We start from the raw sequence: 13,314 nt of genomic DNA, 5'->3' as shown, positions 1-13,314 counted from the left end.
GGGTTCAAAAAGTGAACCTTGACCAGAATATACTCTCAAACCATGCTTTTCAAAATGTAGCAGGTTTCAAAAAGAAGTAACTCTCAGTTTCTGGATGGCACATACAAGCAGTTTTTATGCATAGTATGATGGGTCTCAGAGTTCGTTTTAGTCATTTTTAGCTTGCAAGTTACCTTTTTTGTAGTTGGAGTTTGACTAATATTATGATTTCACAATTGTGTCCTCAACATTTCATAGCCTAGCGAGTTAAAATAAATGGGTGTGGTACTGAAATAATATGAGAATCCTGTTGTACCAGGAAAAAGAATCCTTTAACCTACTGTTGGTTACTCAAAGGAGCAAGGAACAGACAAGCAGGATGGAGCAAACAGCATAATAGGCTTTCATGTGATTATAATCTTGAAGGAACATGCAGCTACATGCCAAGAAACAGAGAAAATGGCAACAAGCTGTATAAAGTTGCTGTTTGATTTTAGAGCTAGATGGAGTTTCAAAATAAGGTCTTTAGAAAGCATTTGATGAGCTCTTTATATACATTCCACACTGAACCTATGAAATATTAGTATGCTGTCTCTATAGATGATTCATTGTTATGCAAAGACAGTCACAGCAACAATTTAAAGCCTTGAGTACAAGCTGCTTTTCCTCACGATGATGCGTAGATACACACACTAGTGTTTAATCTGGGTGGGTCTCCTCTGTGAAGGAAGGAAGAAGAGGCAGCTTCATTTGTTTTACTGGACAGGAGAAGTAAATATGTGTGAGTGACAGCAATTTGATAGTAAACTTTCTTTAAAATGAAAGAAAAGTCCATTAGGGACTACTTATACATGGAATCTTGCAACAGAAGTCACGTAAGTATGTTTTATTTATCTAAAAGTGTATGGAAATCAGGAAAGTGATTTAAAGGGCAGTCTTAAGTTGTAAGAACTTCCATGGTTGCTGTAAGTGTATATTTTCTCCAGCTGAATTTTTTTCTTTATTAATGTAAATTGATGATTTTAGATTTTAATTCTTTCATTGTGTAAGTCAGCAGTAGTTTTCCAGTAGGTGGTCATGCTATATTGTGCCCTGTCATTTTTTAAAGAGTAATTGGATACATTAAACAATATATATATTAAAATAGTTTTGATTGAGGATTTTTTGTATGGTTGTTTATATGTTTGTTTGGTACAGCTGTCTTTTGATTTTTTTATGACTCAGACAAGGGTTGAGACTTTGACCTTCCAGTTTTTTAATGTTTATTGTTTTTTAAAACATGAAAGAGAGAAATATTCTGAGGGGGGAAGTGGATGCACCAACTATATTTTTCATGGCATACATTCCGGTTGAAAATACCAACAACTCAGGTCATAGAGATGTCTATTTTCAACAGGTTGTTAAAAGAGAGCTTAGGAACTGTGTGGCTATTTCTTAGTTATGCTTATTTGTTCTTGCTGGTAAAAAACAAAAATTCCAACAAGCAAATTTGTAATCAGCAAAAAATATGTTTTTATACTCTATGGCTACAATCCAGTAAATAGAATGGGATTTACCTCTAAGTAACCTACACTGGATAGCACTGCACTCTTGGTATAATAGGTTTTCAGCAACATCCTGAAAAACATGCTCACTTTTCTTAATATGTAGTTTTCTATGATATGTAGCTTTTTCTTTGAAATAGATTCTTTGTGAAGAATATATTTTTGTTATATCATCTCATAGTTTTAAAAGGATTATTATTAGGGCTGAAATTTTAGTTATGGAAATCTTAATTGATGAAACCTTCAATGATTGATCTATTAGTTAAATGTGCATATTTATAAAACATTATACTAAGTGAACATATTTGGTATTATCCACATGATAAAAACAAGTGTTTTGTATTTCCATTGTTCTCTGTTGTTTCTTGCCAGCTAGTATTGAGACAAGATATACTGTCTTTGTAAATGAAGGTTCCATTCCTAACTATCATAGGTAAGACCTTTCTGGATTAAACAGACCCAGCTGTTCATACTGAAGAACTGCCTTGATGGGAGAGTTTAGTATCTTCTTCTTAACAGTGGACAAGCCCAGTATTACTCCTGAGAATCCCCCAAGCTTTGAATGTTTATCCTGTCCTCTAGAAGCTGTGTTGTCCTTTGCCTGTGTCTTTTTCTCCATTAGTTGAGGGGGGGAGGGGGGGAGGAGTGACCATGTAGCATTGAAGGAGTTAGAGCAGCAGCTGCCCCTGTTCCTTCTTACCCTTCCCAGAAAAAGCTGGCGAGAAGTGCAAGGGCCTCTGCCACTTGCACAACAACCGCCTTCCCCTCTCAGCATCAGTCAGGAGTGCTAGCTCAGTGATGGTGCGCGTGGTTTGCATACAGAAGGTCCCAGCTTTGATCCTTGGCATCTCCAGGATTGGCTGGCCAATGATGAGAAAGACCCCTCTGTTCCTGAGATCTTAGAGAGCTGCCAGCTGCTAGTCAGAGTAGGCTAAATGGGGGGGGGGAATTGACCTGGTATAATGCAGCTTGCTGCGTGGGTGTGTCTCCTCCCTTCCCAGCACAGCAGCTGCTCAGATCAGCCAGGGTGATGTTCATGCTGAACATCTGACTCAGATGTTCAGTATGAGAACTAGCCTGGGCACCAAGTAATGTCCCTCATCAGTGTCAACTGGACTGAAAGGGATGGGGATGTGGCAGTGAATTGTGTGCTGAACACCAATTATGCCAAGGAACTTTGCACACAGGGAAGAGAAAGGGACAGAGGAGGAGAAAGCTGCAGCTGGGCACAGCTCAAGCTGACTGACAGGAGTAGCACTGGTAGGCTAAATACCGTGGAGGCAAGGAGCCTTGGGTGAGGGGAGCAAGGCTGTGACTCCTGCGGTTCAGAGCCTTGAAAACTCAGAAGGGGGATTGGCCTATAATATTGATTGAGGTAGAATATTTTAATCAATATTGTGGCTATTTATTATCATTTTCTATGTATTCATTTGTTTAATTATTTACTAACTACTACTGGAAGAGATAATCTGCAATGCAGTAAAAAAACAAATTTGCTTGCCCTCCTGGGAAAGGTGCTTTTTTTAGAAAGAAACATTAACAAAACTGGCTTTGATTATTTGTGGAAAACACTGAAAATAGTGTTTGCTTGTAAAGTATAGGCTATTTTTTGGACATCTACCAACTGCCTGAAACTAGAGCCTAGCTTGTTCCTGGCTTTGTAAGTCTCCCTTTCTGAAAACTTGCTTTACAGAGTGCCCATTAGCATGGTAACTCAGAACCTTTGGGTTAAGTAGGTCTTACCCCCTAATAAATGTGTGTAAAAATTGTAGCCTGACAGTACAATCCTATACATTTCTACTCAGAGGTAAGGTCCACTGAGTTCAGTGAAGCTTACCCCCAAGTTAGGGTTGCCAGGTCAGAAGCATCCCAAACTCTGAGATTTCAGGGGCATGCCGTAGTGATGTCATGGGGTGTGCCCTAGTCAGGGCCGGCTCCAGGCATGCCGGGGCCCTTGGGCATCAGCTTGCCTGGGGCTCCAGTGTGTGTGCATGTGCGCATGCACACACACACACACGCACACGCCCATAGCAAGTAGCTCTCAGGGCGGTAAACAGAATAGGATAAAATACATACATCATCATAATAAAATCACAAAACATATAAGACACAATGAAAACAAAATACAATTAAACAAAATATAAGATGATAAAAGGATTAGTATTACAAGATTAAAAAGATAAAATGATTAAAATGCCTGGGAGCATAAGAAGGTCTTTACCTGGCACCGGAAAGATAATAATGTAGGCGCCAGGCGTACCTCTTCGGGGAGGCTATTCCACAACTCGGGGGCCACCACAGAAAAGGCCCTAGATCTAGTAACCACCCTCCGGGCTTCACAATGAGTTGGTACCCAGAGGAGGGCCTTAGATGCTGAACGAAGTGAGCGGGTAGGTTCATAGCGGGAGAGGCGTTCCACCAGGTATTGCAGTCCCACGCCATATAAGGCTTTATAGGTCATAACCAGCACCTTGAATCTTGCCCGGAAGCAAATAGGTAGCCAGTGCAGGTGAGCCAGAACAGGAGTTATGTGCGAAGACCGACTGGTCCTCGTCAATAGTCTAGCTGCCGCATTCTGCACTAGCTGAAGCTTCCGAACTGTCTTCAAGGGCAGCCCTATGTAGAGCGCATTACAGTAATCCAATCTCGAAGTTACCAGAGCATGAACAACTGAGGTGAGGTCGTCGCCATCCAGATAGGGGTGTAGTTGGGCTACCAAACGGAGATGGTAAAACGCATTCCGTGCCACTGAGGCCACTTGAGCCTCAAGAGACAAAGAAGGGTCAAAAAGGACCCCCAAACTACGGACCTGTTCTTTCAGGGGGAGTGTAACCCCATCCAGAACAGGATGCACATCCACCATCTGAGCGGGGAAGGCGTTCACCAACAGTGTCTCAGTCTTGTCTGGATTGAGTCTCAGTTTATTAGCTCTCATCCAGTCCATTATCGCGGTCAGGGAACGGTTCAGCACATCAACAGACTCACCTGAAGAAGATGAAAAGGAGAAGTAGAGTTGCGTGTCATCAGCGTACTGGTGGCAACGCACTCCAAAACTCCTGATGACCGCACCCAGAGGCTGCATGTAGATGTTAAAAAGCATGGGGGACAAAATCGACCCCTGAGGGACTCCACAATGGAGAGTCCAAGGTGTCGAGCAATGTTCCCCAAGTACTACCTTCTGGCGACGATCCGCCAAGTAGGAGCGGAACCACTGCCAAGCAGTGCCTCCAACTCCCAACTCCGCGAGTCTCCCCAGAAGGATACCATGGTCGATGGTATCAAACGCCGCTGAGAGATCAAGGAGAATCAACAAAGTCATACTCCCCCTGTCCCTCTCCCGACAGAGGTCATCATACAGGGCGACCAAGGCTGTTTCAGTGCCGAAACCAGGCCTAAAACCGGATTGAAACGGATCCAGATAATTGGTTTCATCCAAGAGCACCTGGAGCTAGAGTTAGATGGGAGCACTCAAAAGATGGATGCTCTGAAGGCTGCAATTTTAAACACACTTACTAAGCCCCATAGAACTCAACAGAACCTCTGAGTAGATATGGTTAGGATTGTGCTGTTGGTAAGGCTTGACTAGGGATCCTCTGCAAAGATACCCATATCAAAGCAGGGTTGGCAGCCCCCTGCCTGGAATGCCCTGCCTGCCTTTTAATGTGACTGTTCCAAACCTCTTTACAGACTTGACCTTTCACTGCAGAGAGAGGTTTGAGAAATGAGTAAAGAAGTCTACACTTTCCTGCCTACTCTGTGGGCTGCTATAAACTTATTTTGACAGCCAACCCAATTCCAATGAGTAATAATTGACAGAGAGAAAACTCAAATGGTTTGGTCTACCTTCACAGGTAGTAGATTGGGAACAACAGCAATTGAAGCCACACTTCCCAGAATGTGAATTCTCTTTTACCACTGTTGGGCAAGAAACAAACAATCATGCAAATAACAAGGTGCATCATTAGTGGGTTTAAGGGGATTGAGCTGACCACATGGAAGCACTGTTGTTGCTTCTACAGATGTAAGGGAGTAAGGTCAGAGATAAATGAAGTGCAAATAGAAAAAGAATAACAAAAGACAGTGATGATTTCCTAAATGCAATACCATGCCAACCACAACAAGAGTAAGACAGAAAACAGCATTCCATAACCAATCAGGGTTCCTAACCAAAACTAAAAAACCCTAGCAGCCAGTCAGCCAAGGTCACAGAAATCCCCATGCAGCACAGCCTGACCCTGCAGTTAATGCAGAATGCTGTGGCATGATTGCTGACATGAGTGAGACCCTATCAGTACATAATACTTCTGCTCTGAAATCTGCACTGGTTGCCGATTTGCTACCAGGTCAAGTTCAAGGTGTGTTTTCCCTGTTACAGGTTCCACGTAGTACTTGTTCTGCTCTTGTAAGAAATCAATCTGTTAGTGTGGCAGTACCTATGCTTTGGAACTCCCTGCCTATTGACATTAGGCAGGTGCCTTCATTGTGCTCATTTTGGCACCTGCAAAAAACATTTTTGTTTCGGCAAGCCTACCTAGGCATGTAGAACCTATTGTGTTTTTATCGGTTTTTAACTCATTGTTGGTTTTATTATTTTGAATGTTTTTAAATACCTGTCTTTAACTGTTTTTGCCAATAATTTTATTGTTTTAATTCCTTCTATAAACCAATCTGAGGGGTTTTTTAAACAATAAAGCAGTATATAAATTATGTAAATAAAATACATAAATAAATTTCGGAGTCACTGTGGCTCTTGGGTCTCTTTCCTCTTTTAGGCACAAAGGAATCTGCCTTATACCAAGTCAGGCTATTTGATACCTTCTAGCTCAGTACTGATAACATGGACTAGCATTGGCTGTCCAGGATTCCAGGCAATAGTCTTATCCAGAAATTGAATTTTGGACCTCTGCATGCAAAGCATGTGCCCTACCACTGAGCTGCAGCCCTGTTTAAAAAAGTATCTTTTAAAATTGTTCTCTTCAGGTCACTAATGAATGCACAGCATATTATGGCAGATCCACACCATGCATTTAAAGCACATTCAACATACATTTGTAGAACATGAATCCCGTCACAGAATCATGGGAACTGTAGCTTGTTAAGGGTGGTAGTAACTACAACTGTGAGGGGGAAATTACACTTCCCAGGATTCTCTGGGGGAAGTCATGAGCTTTAAATGCAAGTTGGATGTGCTTTAAATGTATTATGTGGATCTGCATTACTTCATAAACTTTGCCTGCATATAAATCATTTTAATTAAATTTTAAAATGGAAATAAGCTACAGGGTTTATTGGGTGGCCATGGGCCATCTCTCAGCCTTATCTGCCCCTCAGGGTGAAAACAACAGAGGGGACCATGACCACTCCAAAGAAGAAGGGCACACCCAAAAATGTATGGGAAATAATAATTTGTAAATAATAATTTACAAGCAAAGTGTGAAAGATACATATCAAGATATAGTGTGAAGAAATATTTATATAAACATGACTGTGTAAGAGGTTTATTATTTACACAACCTGTAAATATATTTGTAGTGCACTCCGATGCATGTTTACTCAGAAGCAAGTCCCAATGTATTCAGTGGGGCTTTACTGAAATAAGGAAGCATGCACAGGACTGCAATTAAGTGATAAGGAACTCACAGAATCCAAAATTCAGAATCACGCTACTTTGTTTTATACTTGTTTTATGGTTATTGGACTTTAAATGGCTTTATTTCTTGTTGTGAGCTGCCTTGATTTCCAATCCTACCTCACAAGGTTGTTGGAAATATTCCATACACACACACACTGGAGATGTAAAAATATATACACCCTATATAATAGTTTATTGTCAAAGCCAGTTGGCCATTGCAGAACATTTTTTTAGAAAATGTATTAGTTTCCTGCCAAATAAAAGCAGTGACTCCTAAGTAAGCCCTGCCTAACTGCTTAAAAAAAAATTGGGGGAGGGGGATATTTACAACACAATCTTTTTCTCAAAAGTCCCATTGATTTTCAGCACACTCCTAACCATGTCTACTCAAAAGTAGGTCCTACTGAATTCAGTGGGGTTAACTCCCAGGTATGTGGAATTAGCATTGCAGCTTTACTCCCAGAAAAGCTTCATATTGGGAAGGTTTTCAAAACAGGTTATGAATAAGACAAATAAACTGCCCTCTTCAACAGTCCAGTAAAATTTAAACTTGTTTGACTCCTTAATTAGAAAAATATAATACTGCAGCATGTATTTATTTATTATTATTTATTAATTCTATTTCTATGCCGCCGTTTGGCCAAAAGGCCCTCAAGGCAGCTCACAAGGTTGTGGCTCTGCAGGACACTACGGCTACTTGTTTCCCTGGCACTCCTCCAAAAAGCTCCTTAGAAGTGGTGCAAGTTAATTCCCTCCCATTGGAAGGGCAAAACAACAAACAACAAAACAAAAGAGAATAAACTACCAACCCCACCACTTCCTGCCCTGCTTGCCCCAGATCTCTGCCCCTATCCCTTCTCCTCCAAGAAAGTGCTCTATGCTTTGCAATCCCAACTCCCTTTTTCTTATATACGCCACAAAATTTCACAGCTGGAGCTTAAGCAAATTGCTTATTAGAACTACAAAGGATTTATAGTTTTAAAGTAGTAGTGGTGAGCCTTCTCCTTGATATGCTGGTTTTGTGTGTGCAGAAAGTAGGAAAAATCTGCAGAACTTGGATTCTAAACCAGACTCGCTTGATTCTATCAGGGTGGCTCAACCCAGTTTGGATCATGAGTCTACTTGTACTGTTAGAATCTGCAGATCTCATGCTGAGGTGGTCTGAGAACTCCAATGCTACCTCTACCTGTTTTTTTAATGGTTTCCTTTTAGAAAGCTCCAGCAGCCCTTCAGCCAGTCATAGCCTACAGCAGCTAGCACAGGGGGCTTCTTGCCACCATGCACGTTGACCAGAACAGAGGGGTCCCCTTGTGAGAGACGGGACTCGAAGACTCTCAGGCACTCTGAGGGAATTGTATGGGGAAAAAACTGGGAGAAGTACAAAAATAGTTTGACAGATAAAATGCCATTTTTGCAAGGAATTAAAAAACTTTCATGCACACTTTTATTATAATTATAACTAAAATAGTTTACTGTGTATGCCCACCAAGATCTGCTGTTATCTTCTGTTGTAGTGCAATCCTGTGCATGCTTACTCAGAAGCAAGTCCCAATCCTGTACAGAGAAAGTGGTCTTTATGCTGCTGAAAGCTATATATTTACTGGATTCCTGATGTGAGACAAGCAGGAAAAGGAAACTGTTCTCAGAACGCGAAATGGGGCTTAGGTTCTTGCCAGGGGTCAACAAATCTTGTCAGTCACAACCTTGACTTCACTTATTGGCTGAAAACTTGAAAGAGCAGGATTAGAGCAGCCGGTACTAACAGAAGTTGCATGGGGGCTGACATTTTGGGTTATATCTGTTGAACTAGACCACCTAGAAATTTAATTTTTTTAAAATGAAAGTTAAGAGTCCGGAGATTAAGGTGACGCACCCAGAGACCCAGAGGGGACCCCCAAAAAGTAGAATCTCCAGGCAAAAACCAGATGCCTGGCAACCCTAAACGGGATAGGATTTTTCCCCAGTCTCTCCCCCCCCAAAAAAATTATGCCTTTCCCTGTCCTGAGAGATTAGACTTGGTAATAGTGTTAACACAAGAGAACTTGTACACAACAGGTTTCTGGCTAATAAGTTTAATGTTAATCCATAAGCAAGGGCAGTGTGCCCCTTTAAAAAAGTAGATTCCTTCCCCTCCCCCTTTTCCATTTTGGAAAGTCTGTTATGCAGGCAGCATGGTGATTCTGTGAAGCTAGGTAGATTCCTTTCTGTAGTACTGAATTTGCCACAAAGCAACAGAAGATTAGCGCAATACTACCACCTCCACATGTAGACATTTTCTCTGTGTTGCTCACCTCTGATGTGTAACCCTGATCTGTGATGGCCATTTCTGTGGTTTAGGATGCTCCTGGCAAGTCCACATCTGGTGATTTCATCAACCGATATCAGTTGTCTATCATTGCACATTGCTGTGAAGTAGGGATTTTCAACTATAACAGTGTTTAGCAGTATTATTTAAGCCCAAGCAATGTTCAAAGATATGAAAGGTGTCTATGTCACATCTGTGGCAAGCTGATGTTTTGTCATCCTTCTTTAGCATTTTAGTGTGAGTTTCTCCTACATACATTTTTGCATGTAGTTTTGACTGACACATTTTTGAGAGCAGTTTCTCTTAATATAATGCATTTTTGTATGTTTGTTTTCGCTAATATATTCATTTTATGCACACTTTCCCCTAATATATTTTGCATTGCAAACTTCAGATACATGCAAATTTCAAAGGATGGCTGTGATTCAGTCCTCATATTGTTTTGGAAAGTGAAAATTTGATAGATTCAGCTTTAAATGCAAACTGAATCCAATTTCTCCCCCATCCTAGGGTTGCCTGGTTCCTGGCCTGAGATTGATCCTATAATAATATAATAATAAAATTTTATTTGTGAGTCGCCTATCTGGCCGACTGAACGGCCACTCTATATCTTTAGAAGAAGAGAAAGTCAGCCAAGTGCAGGTGTTCTTGCAACCCTGTAATGAGAAAAACCACAAGGTGGAATTCTACCTTCCTCCTGCACAACTTTTAAAGATACACAAGACCTCTTCGAGGCCGGGCCTGGCAACCAAGAGGTCTTCTGTATCTTTAAAAGTTGTGCAGGAGGAAGGGAGAATTCCACCTTGTGGTTTTTCCTGTTGCAGTGTTGCAAGAACACCTGCAATTGGCTGACTTTCTCTTCTCCTAAAGATACAGGATCAGTCTCAGGCCATGAACCCGGCAACCCTACTACTCACCTATATCTTGAATGGCAGAGTGGATGGGGGAAGTCCAACCTGAAACAGCATGGAAAACCCCACAATTGGGTGTTTGGGGGCAATTATTGCTTTGGTCACCAAGATGAAGAGATGAAAACTGGAAGGGTTCCTGACAGACAGATTTAACTAAAGAGAAGACTGTATTGTGTATGGGAAATGGGGAGGCTTGAGACATTCCATCTTTGAGCAATGGAGTCTTTGGTCTAATAACAGTGGTGGATGGACAGGCAGAAGTTTGTGCAGACCTTCATGACACACACATACTCAGTTATGTTACATTTAAAGTGTTTCACCTCAAAAGTAATTATTTTTGTCCCTGGTTTGTTGGTTTACATAGCAGAGTAGACTTTAACTTTTTATGTTTGTTTTGATAAAAAGTCAGCTTTGATAAAGAGCTATTACATTTATATCAGTGGTTCCCAACCTGGGGGCTGTGACCTGCAGGGGGCCCACAAAGTAATCCAGAGGGGGCTATGAACAGTAAAGAAATGAATTATTTCTTAATTTTTTTTAAAAAAAGACTTCACTACCTGGAAACTGTCTGCTCCCCACTGCCACTGCAGATGGCACCTCCCCCTTGTTCCAAACGAGAGGGGAGGACTTTGCTGAAGCACCAGTGTGTCTTTCAGGCGCACTGAGGGCACGCATCTGCTTATATCACACATGGCAGATGCCAAAGGAGGCTGAGAGAGGTGCTACCCAGAAGAAGAGGGGATTACTATCCCAACCCCCATCTCCTTGCACTGCCGCTGCTGAGGACGCCCTTACTCAGAACCAAAGGAGAGGGCTGTGATGCCCTTCCCTGGCTCTTCCTGTCAGGTTCTGACCTGCTCGTGGCTACTGCCTGTCACTAGGCACCACCAGGGACTCCACCAGTCCGGACTGTCCTTTTTATGGTTTCTCTCTCCGCTCTAGCATAGACCTCACCAGATCCCCCTGCTAGGCAGCACCACCAGTCACGTCCTATAACCAGTATTCCCAGAGACTCTGCCTGAGTCTCTCTCAATCAGGTTACCTCTGTGACTGCATGCTTAAGCTGTCCCCAATCCCTTTGATCTTTACAGAATATTGTGGTTTGCTCTGAATACTTGTGGTGTTATATTCTCCCCTTCACCGCTGCCACCATTTGTTACAGTTTCCCTTCAGCCTTGGTATTTACCTTACCCTCCCTTCTGGTCTGTGAAACCCCAGCCAAGGATCAGGCCTTTGGTAAACCAAATATATTTATTAAATAACAGAGATAACAAGATTACTTTATAAAGGCACTTAAGCATATGGTTTCATCTATTCCTGAGGTACTGGTCTTAGTATTAATTCGAACTCCACACTCTCCTCACATCCACCAACTCTCCACACAATCTCCTCTCAAAAACCCACCAAAACAACCCACTCACGTTCACCGTCCACCCAGATTCAACTGTCATCCTTCCATTTATACTCTCCGCCATTCTCAACCCTCAGCCAATCATCCAGCATTCTACTGCCCATTCACTCCCCCCTCCTCTTTAACTCCACCTACCACATATCTTCTATACAAACAGCACTTACCATATATACACTAATACAGGAACATCACATTTCCCCCCCCTTAAAATAACGGCAGAGTATTATTCCTGTTCCAGGATTCATACGCCGCGTTAATAAATAAAACAAGTCTCTCTGGGGAAAATGTCTTTCTTTGTTCCTCCGTCTGGTCACGTCACTGCAGTCCCAGCCACCTGCCTTGACAGTCCATCGGCCAATACATTGTCCTTGCCTTTGATGAACTGGAAGTCCACTTGATAGTCTTGTAGTGCTGAGGACCACCTCTGCAGCATAGTATTATGGGTTTTCATAGTCTGTAACCATAACAAGGCCCGATGATCCGTTGTTACCGTGACTCTTCATCCCCACACGTATGAGCGCAACTTGTTCAGTCCCCACACGACTGCTAGGCACTCCTTTTGGACCGACGAATAGTTTTTCTCCCTCGACGTCAGCTTGCGACTCAGATACGCCACTGGATGTCTGGTGCCTTCTCTCTCCTGCAGCAAGACGACTCCCAGCGCGAGGTCTGACGCATCTGTAGCCACGATGAATGGTTGCTCATAGTCTGGTGCTATTAATATGGGTCCTTGGCACAAGGCTTGCTTCAGCAGATCAAAAGCCTTCTGACATTCATTCGTCCATACCACACGCTCAGAACACTTTTTCTTTGTCAATTCATGCAAGGGGGTTGCGATTTCCCCAAAATTTTTCACAAACTTCCTATAAAAACCAGCCACACCTAGAAATGCCCTAACTTGCTTTTTGGTTAAGGGGATAGGCCACGCTTGTATTGCCTCCACCTTGCTCCATAAGGGGGTGATTTTCCCACTCCCCACCTTATGTCCTAAATACTTCCTTTAGCCCAAACTGGCATTTCTTAGCTTTTATTGTGAGGCCTGCTTTTCTTAATGCCTCTAATACTGTGGTGATTACATACGTCACTGTGTCAAGCCTTTCTCTTATGGTATATGGTCCTTCCCAGCTAGCCTGTAATTTGTCATGTTTCCTGGGTATGAATGCCATAACCATATCTCCCACATCATACACACGTTCCCTGGCTGTTCTGTCGTACCAGTAACTTTGCTTCTGTGCTTGACTCAAATTCTCTTTCACTACTTCCATCATTGATGTTAATTTATTGCTGAATTCCAATACAAAATCTACTACAGATGTTTTGTACTCTCCCAGGGTTCCTTCCCATGAATTTTTTAACAGTTCCAAAGGTCCCCTCACTTTTCTAGTGAACATCAGTTCAAAGGGTGAGAAGCCTGTTGACTCTTGAGGGACTTCTACTGCCCATTCACTCCCCCCTCCTCTTTCACTCCACCTACCACATATCTTCTATACAAATAGCACTTACCATATATACACTAATACAGGAACATCACA

The 13,314-nt window shown here is 42.2% G+C and overlaps 1 protein-coding gene across 8 annotated transcripts in view; it reads left to right on the top strand.

Moving 5' to 3' along the window:
- Positions 1–13,314, top strand: part of RGS12 (regulator of G protein signaling 12) — a 193,962-nt gene that overhangs the window by 62,721 nt on the left and 117,927 nt on the right. Inside the window, exon 1 of one of the 8 annotated variants that reach the window (XM_061583865.1) lies at positions 446–854. The exons of the other annotated variants lie outside the window; for them this stretch is intronic. Coding sequence (XP_061439849.1) covers positions 798–854 — 57 coding nt within the window. The 5' untranslated portion in view covers positions 446–797. Of the gene's footprint in view, positions 1–445; positions 855–13,314 lie in introns of those variants that run through there. 8 annotated transcript variants of the gene reach the window in all.

This window comes from Rhineura floridana, chromosome 9 (assembly GCF_030035675.1).
Source record: "Rhineura floridana isolate rRhiFlo1 chromosome 9, rRhiFlo1.hap2, whole genome shotgun sequence".
Taxonomy (NCBI): Eukaryota; Metazoa; Chordata; class Lepidosauria; order Squamata; family Rhineuridae; genus Rhineura; species Rhineura floridana.
This window is presented reverse-complemented; position numbering and strand designations above follow the sequence as displayed.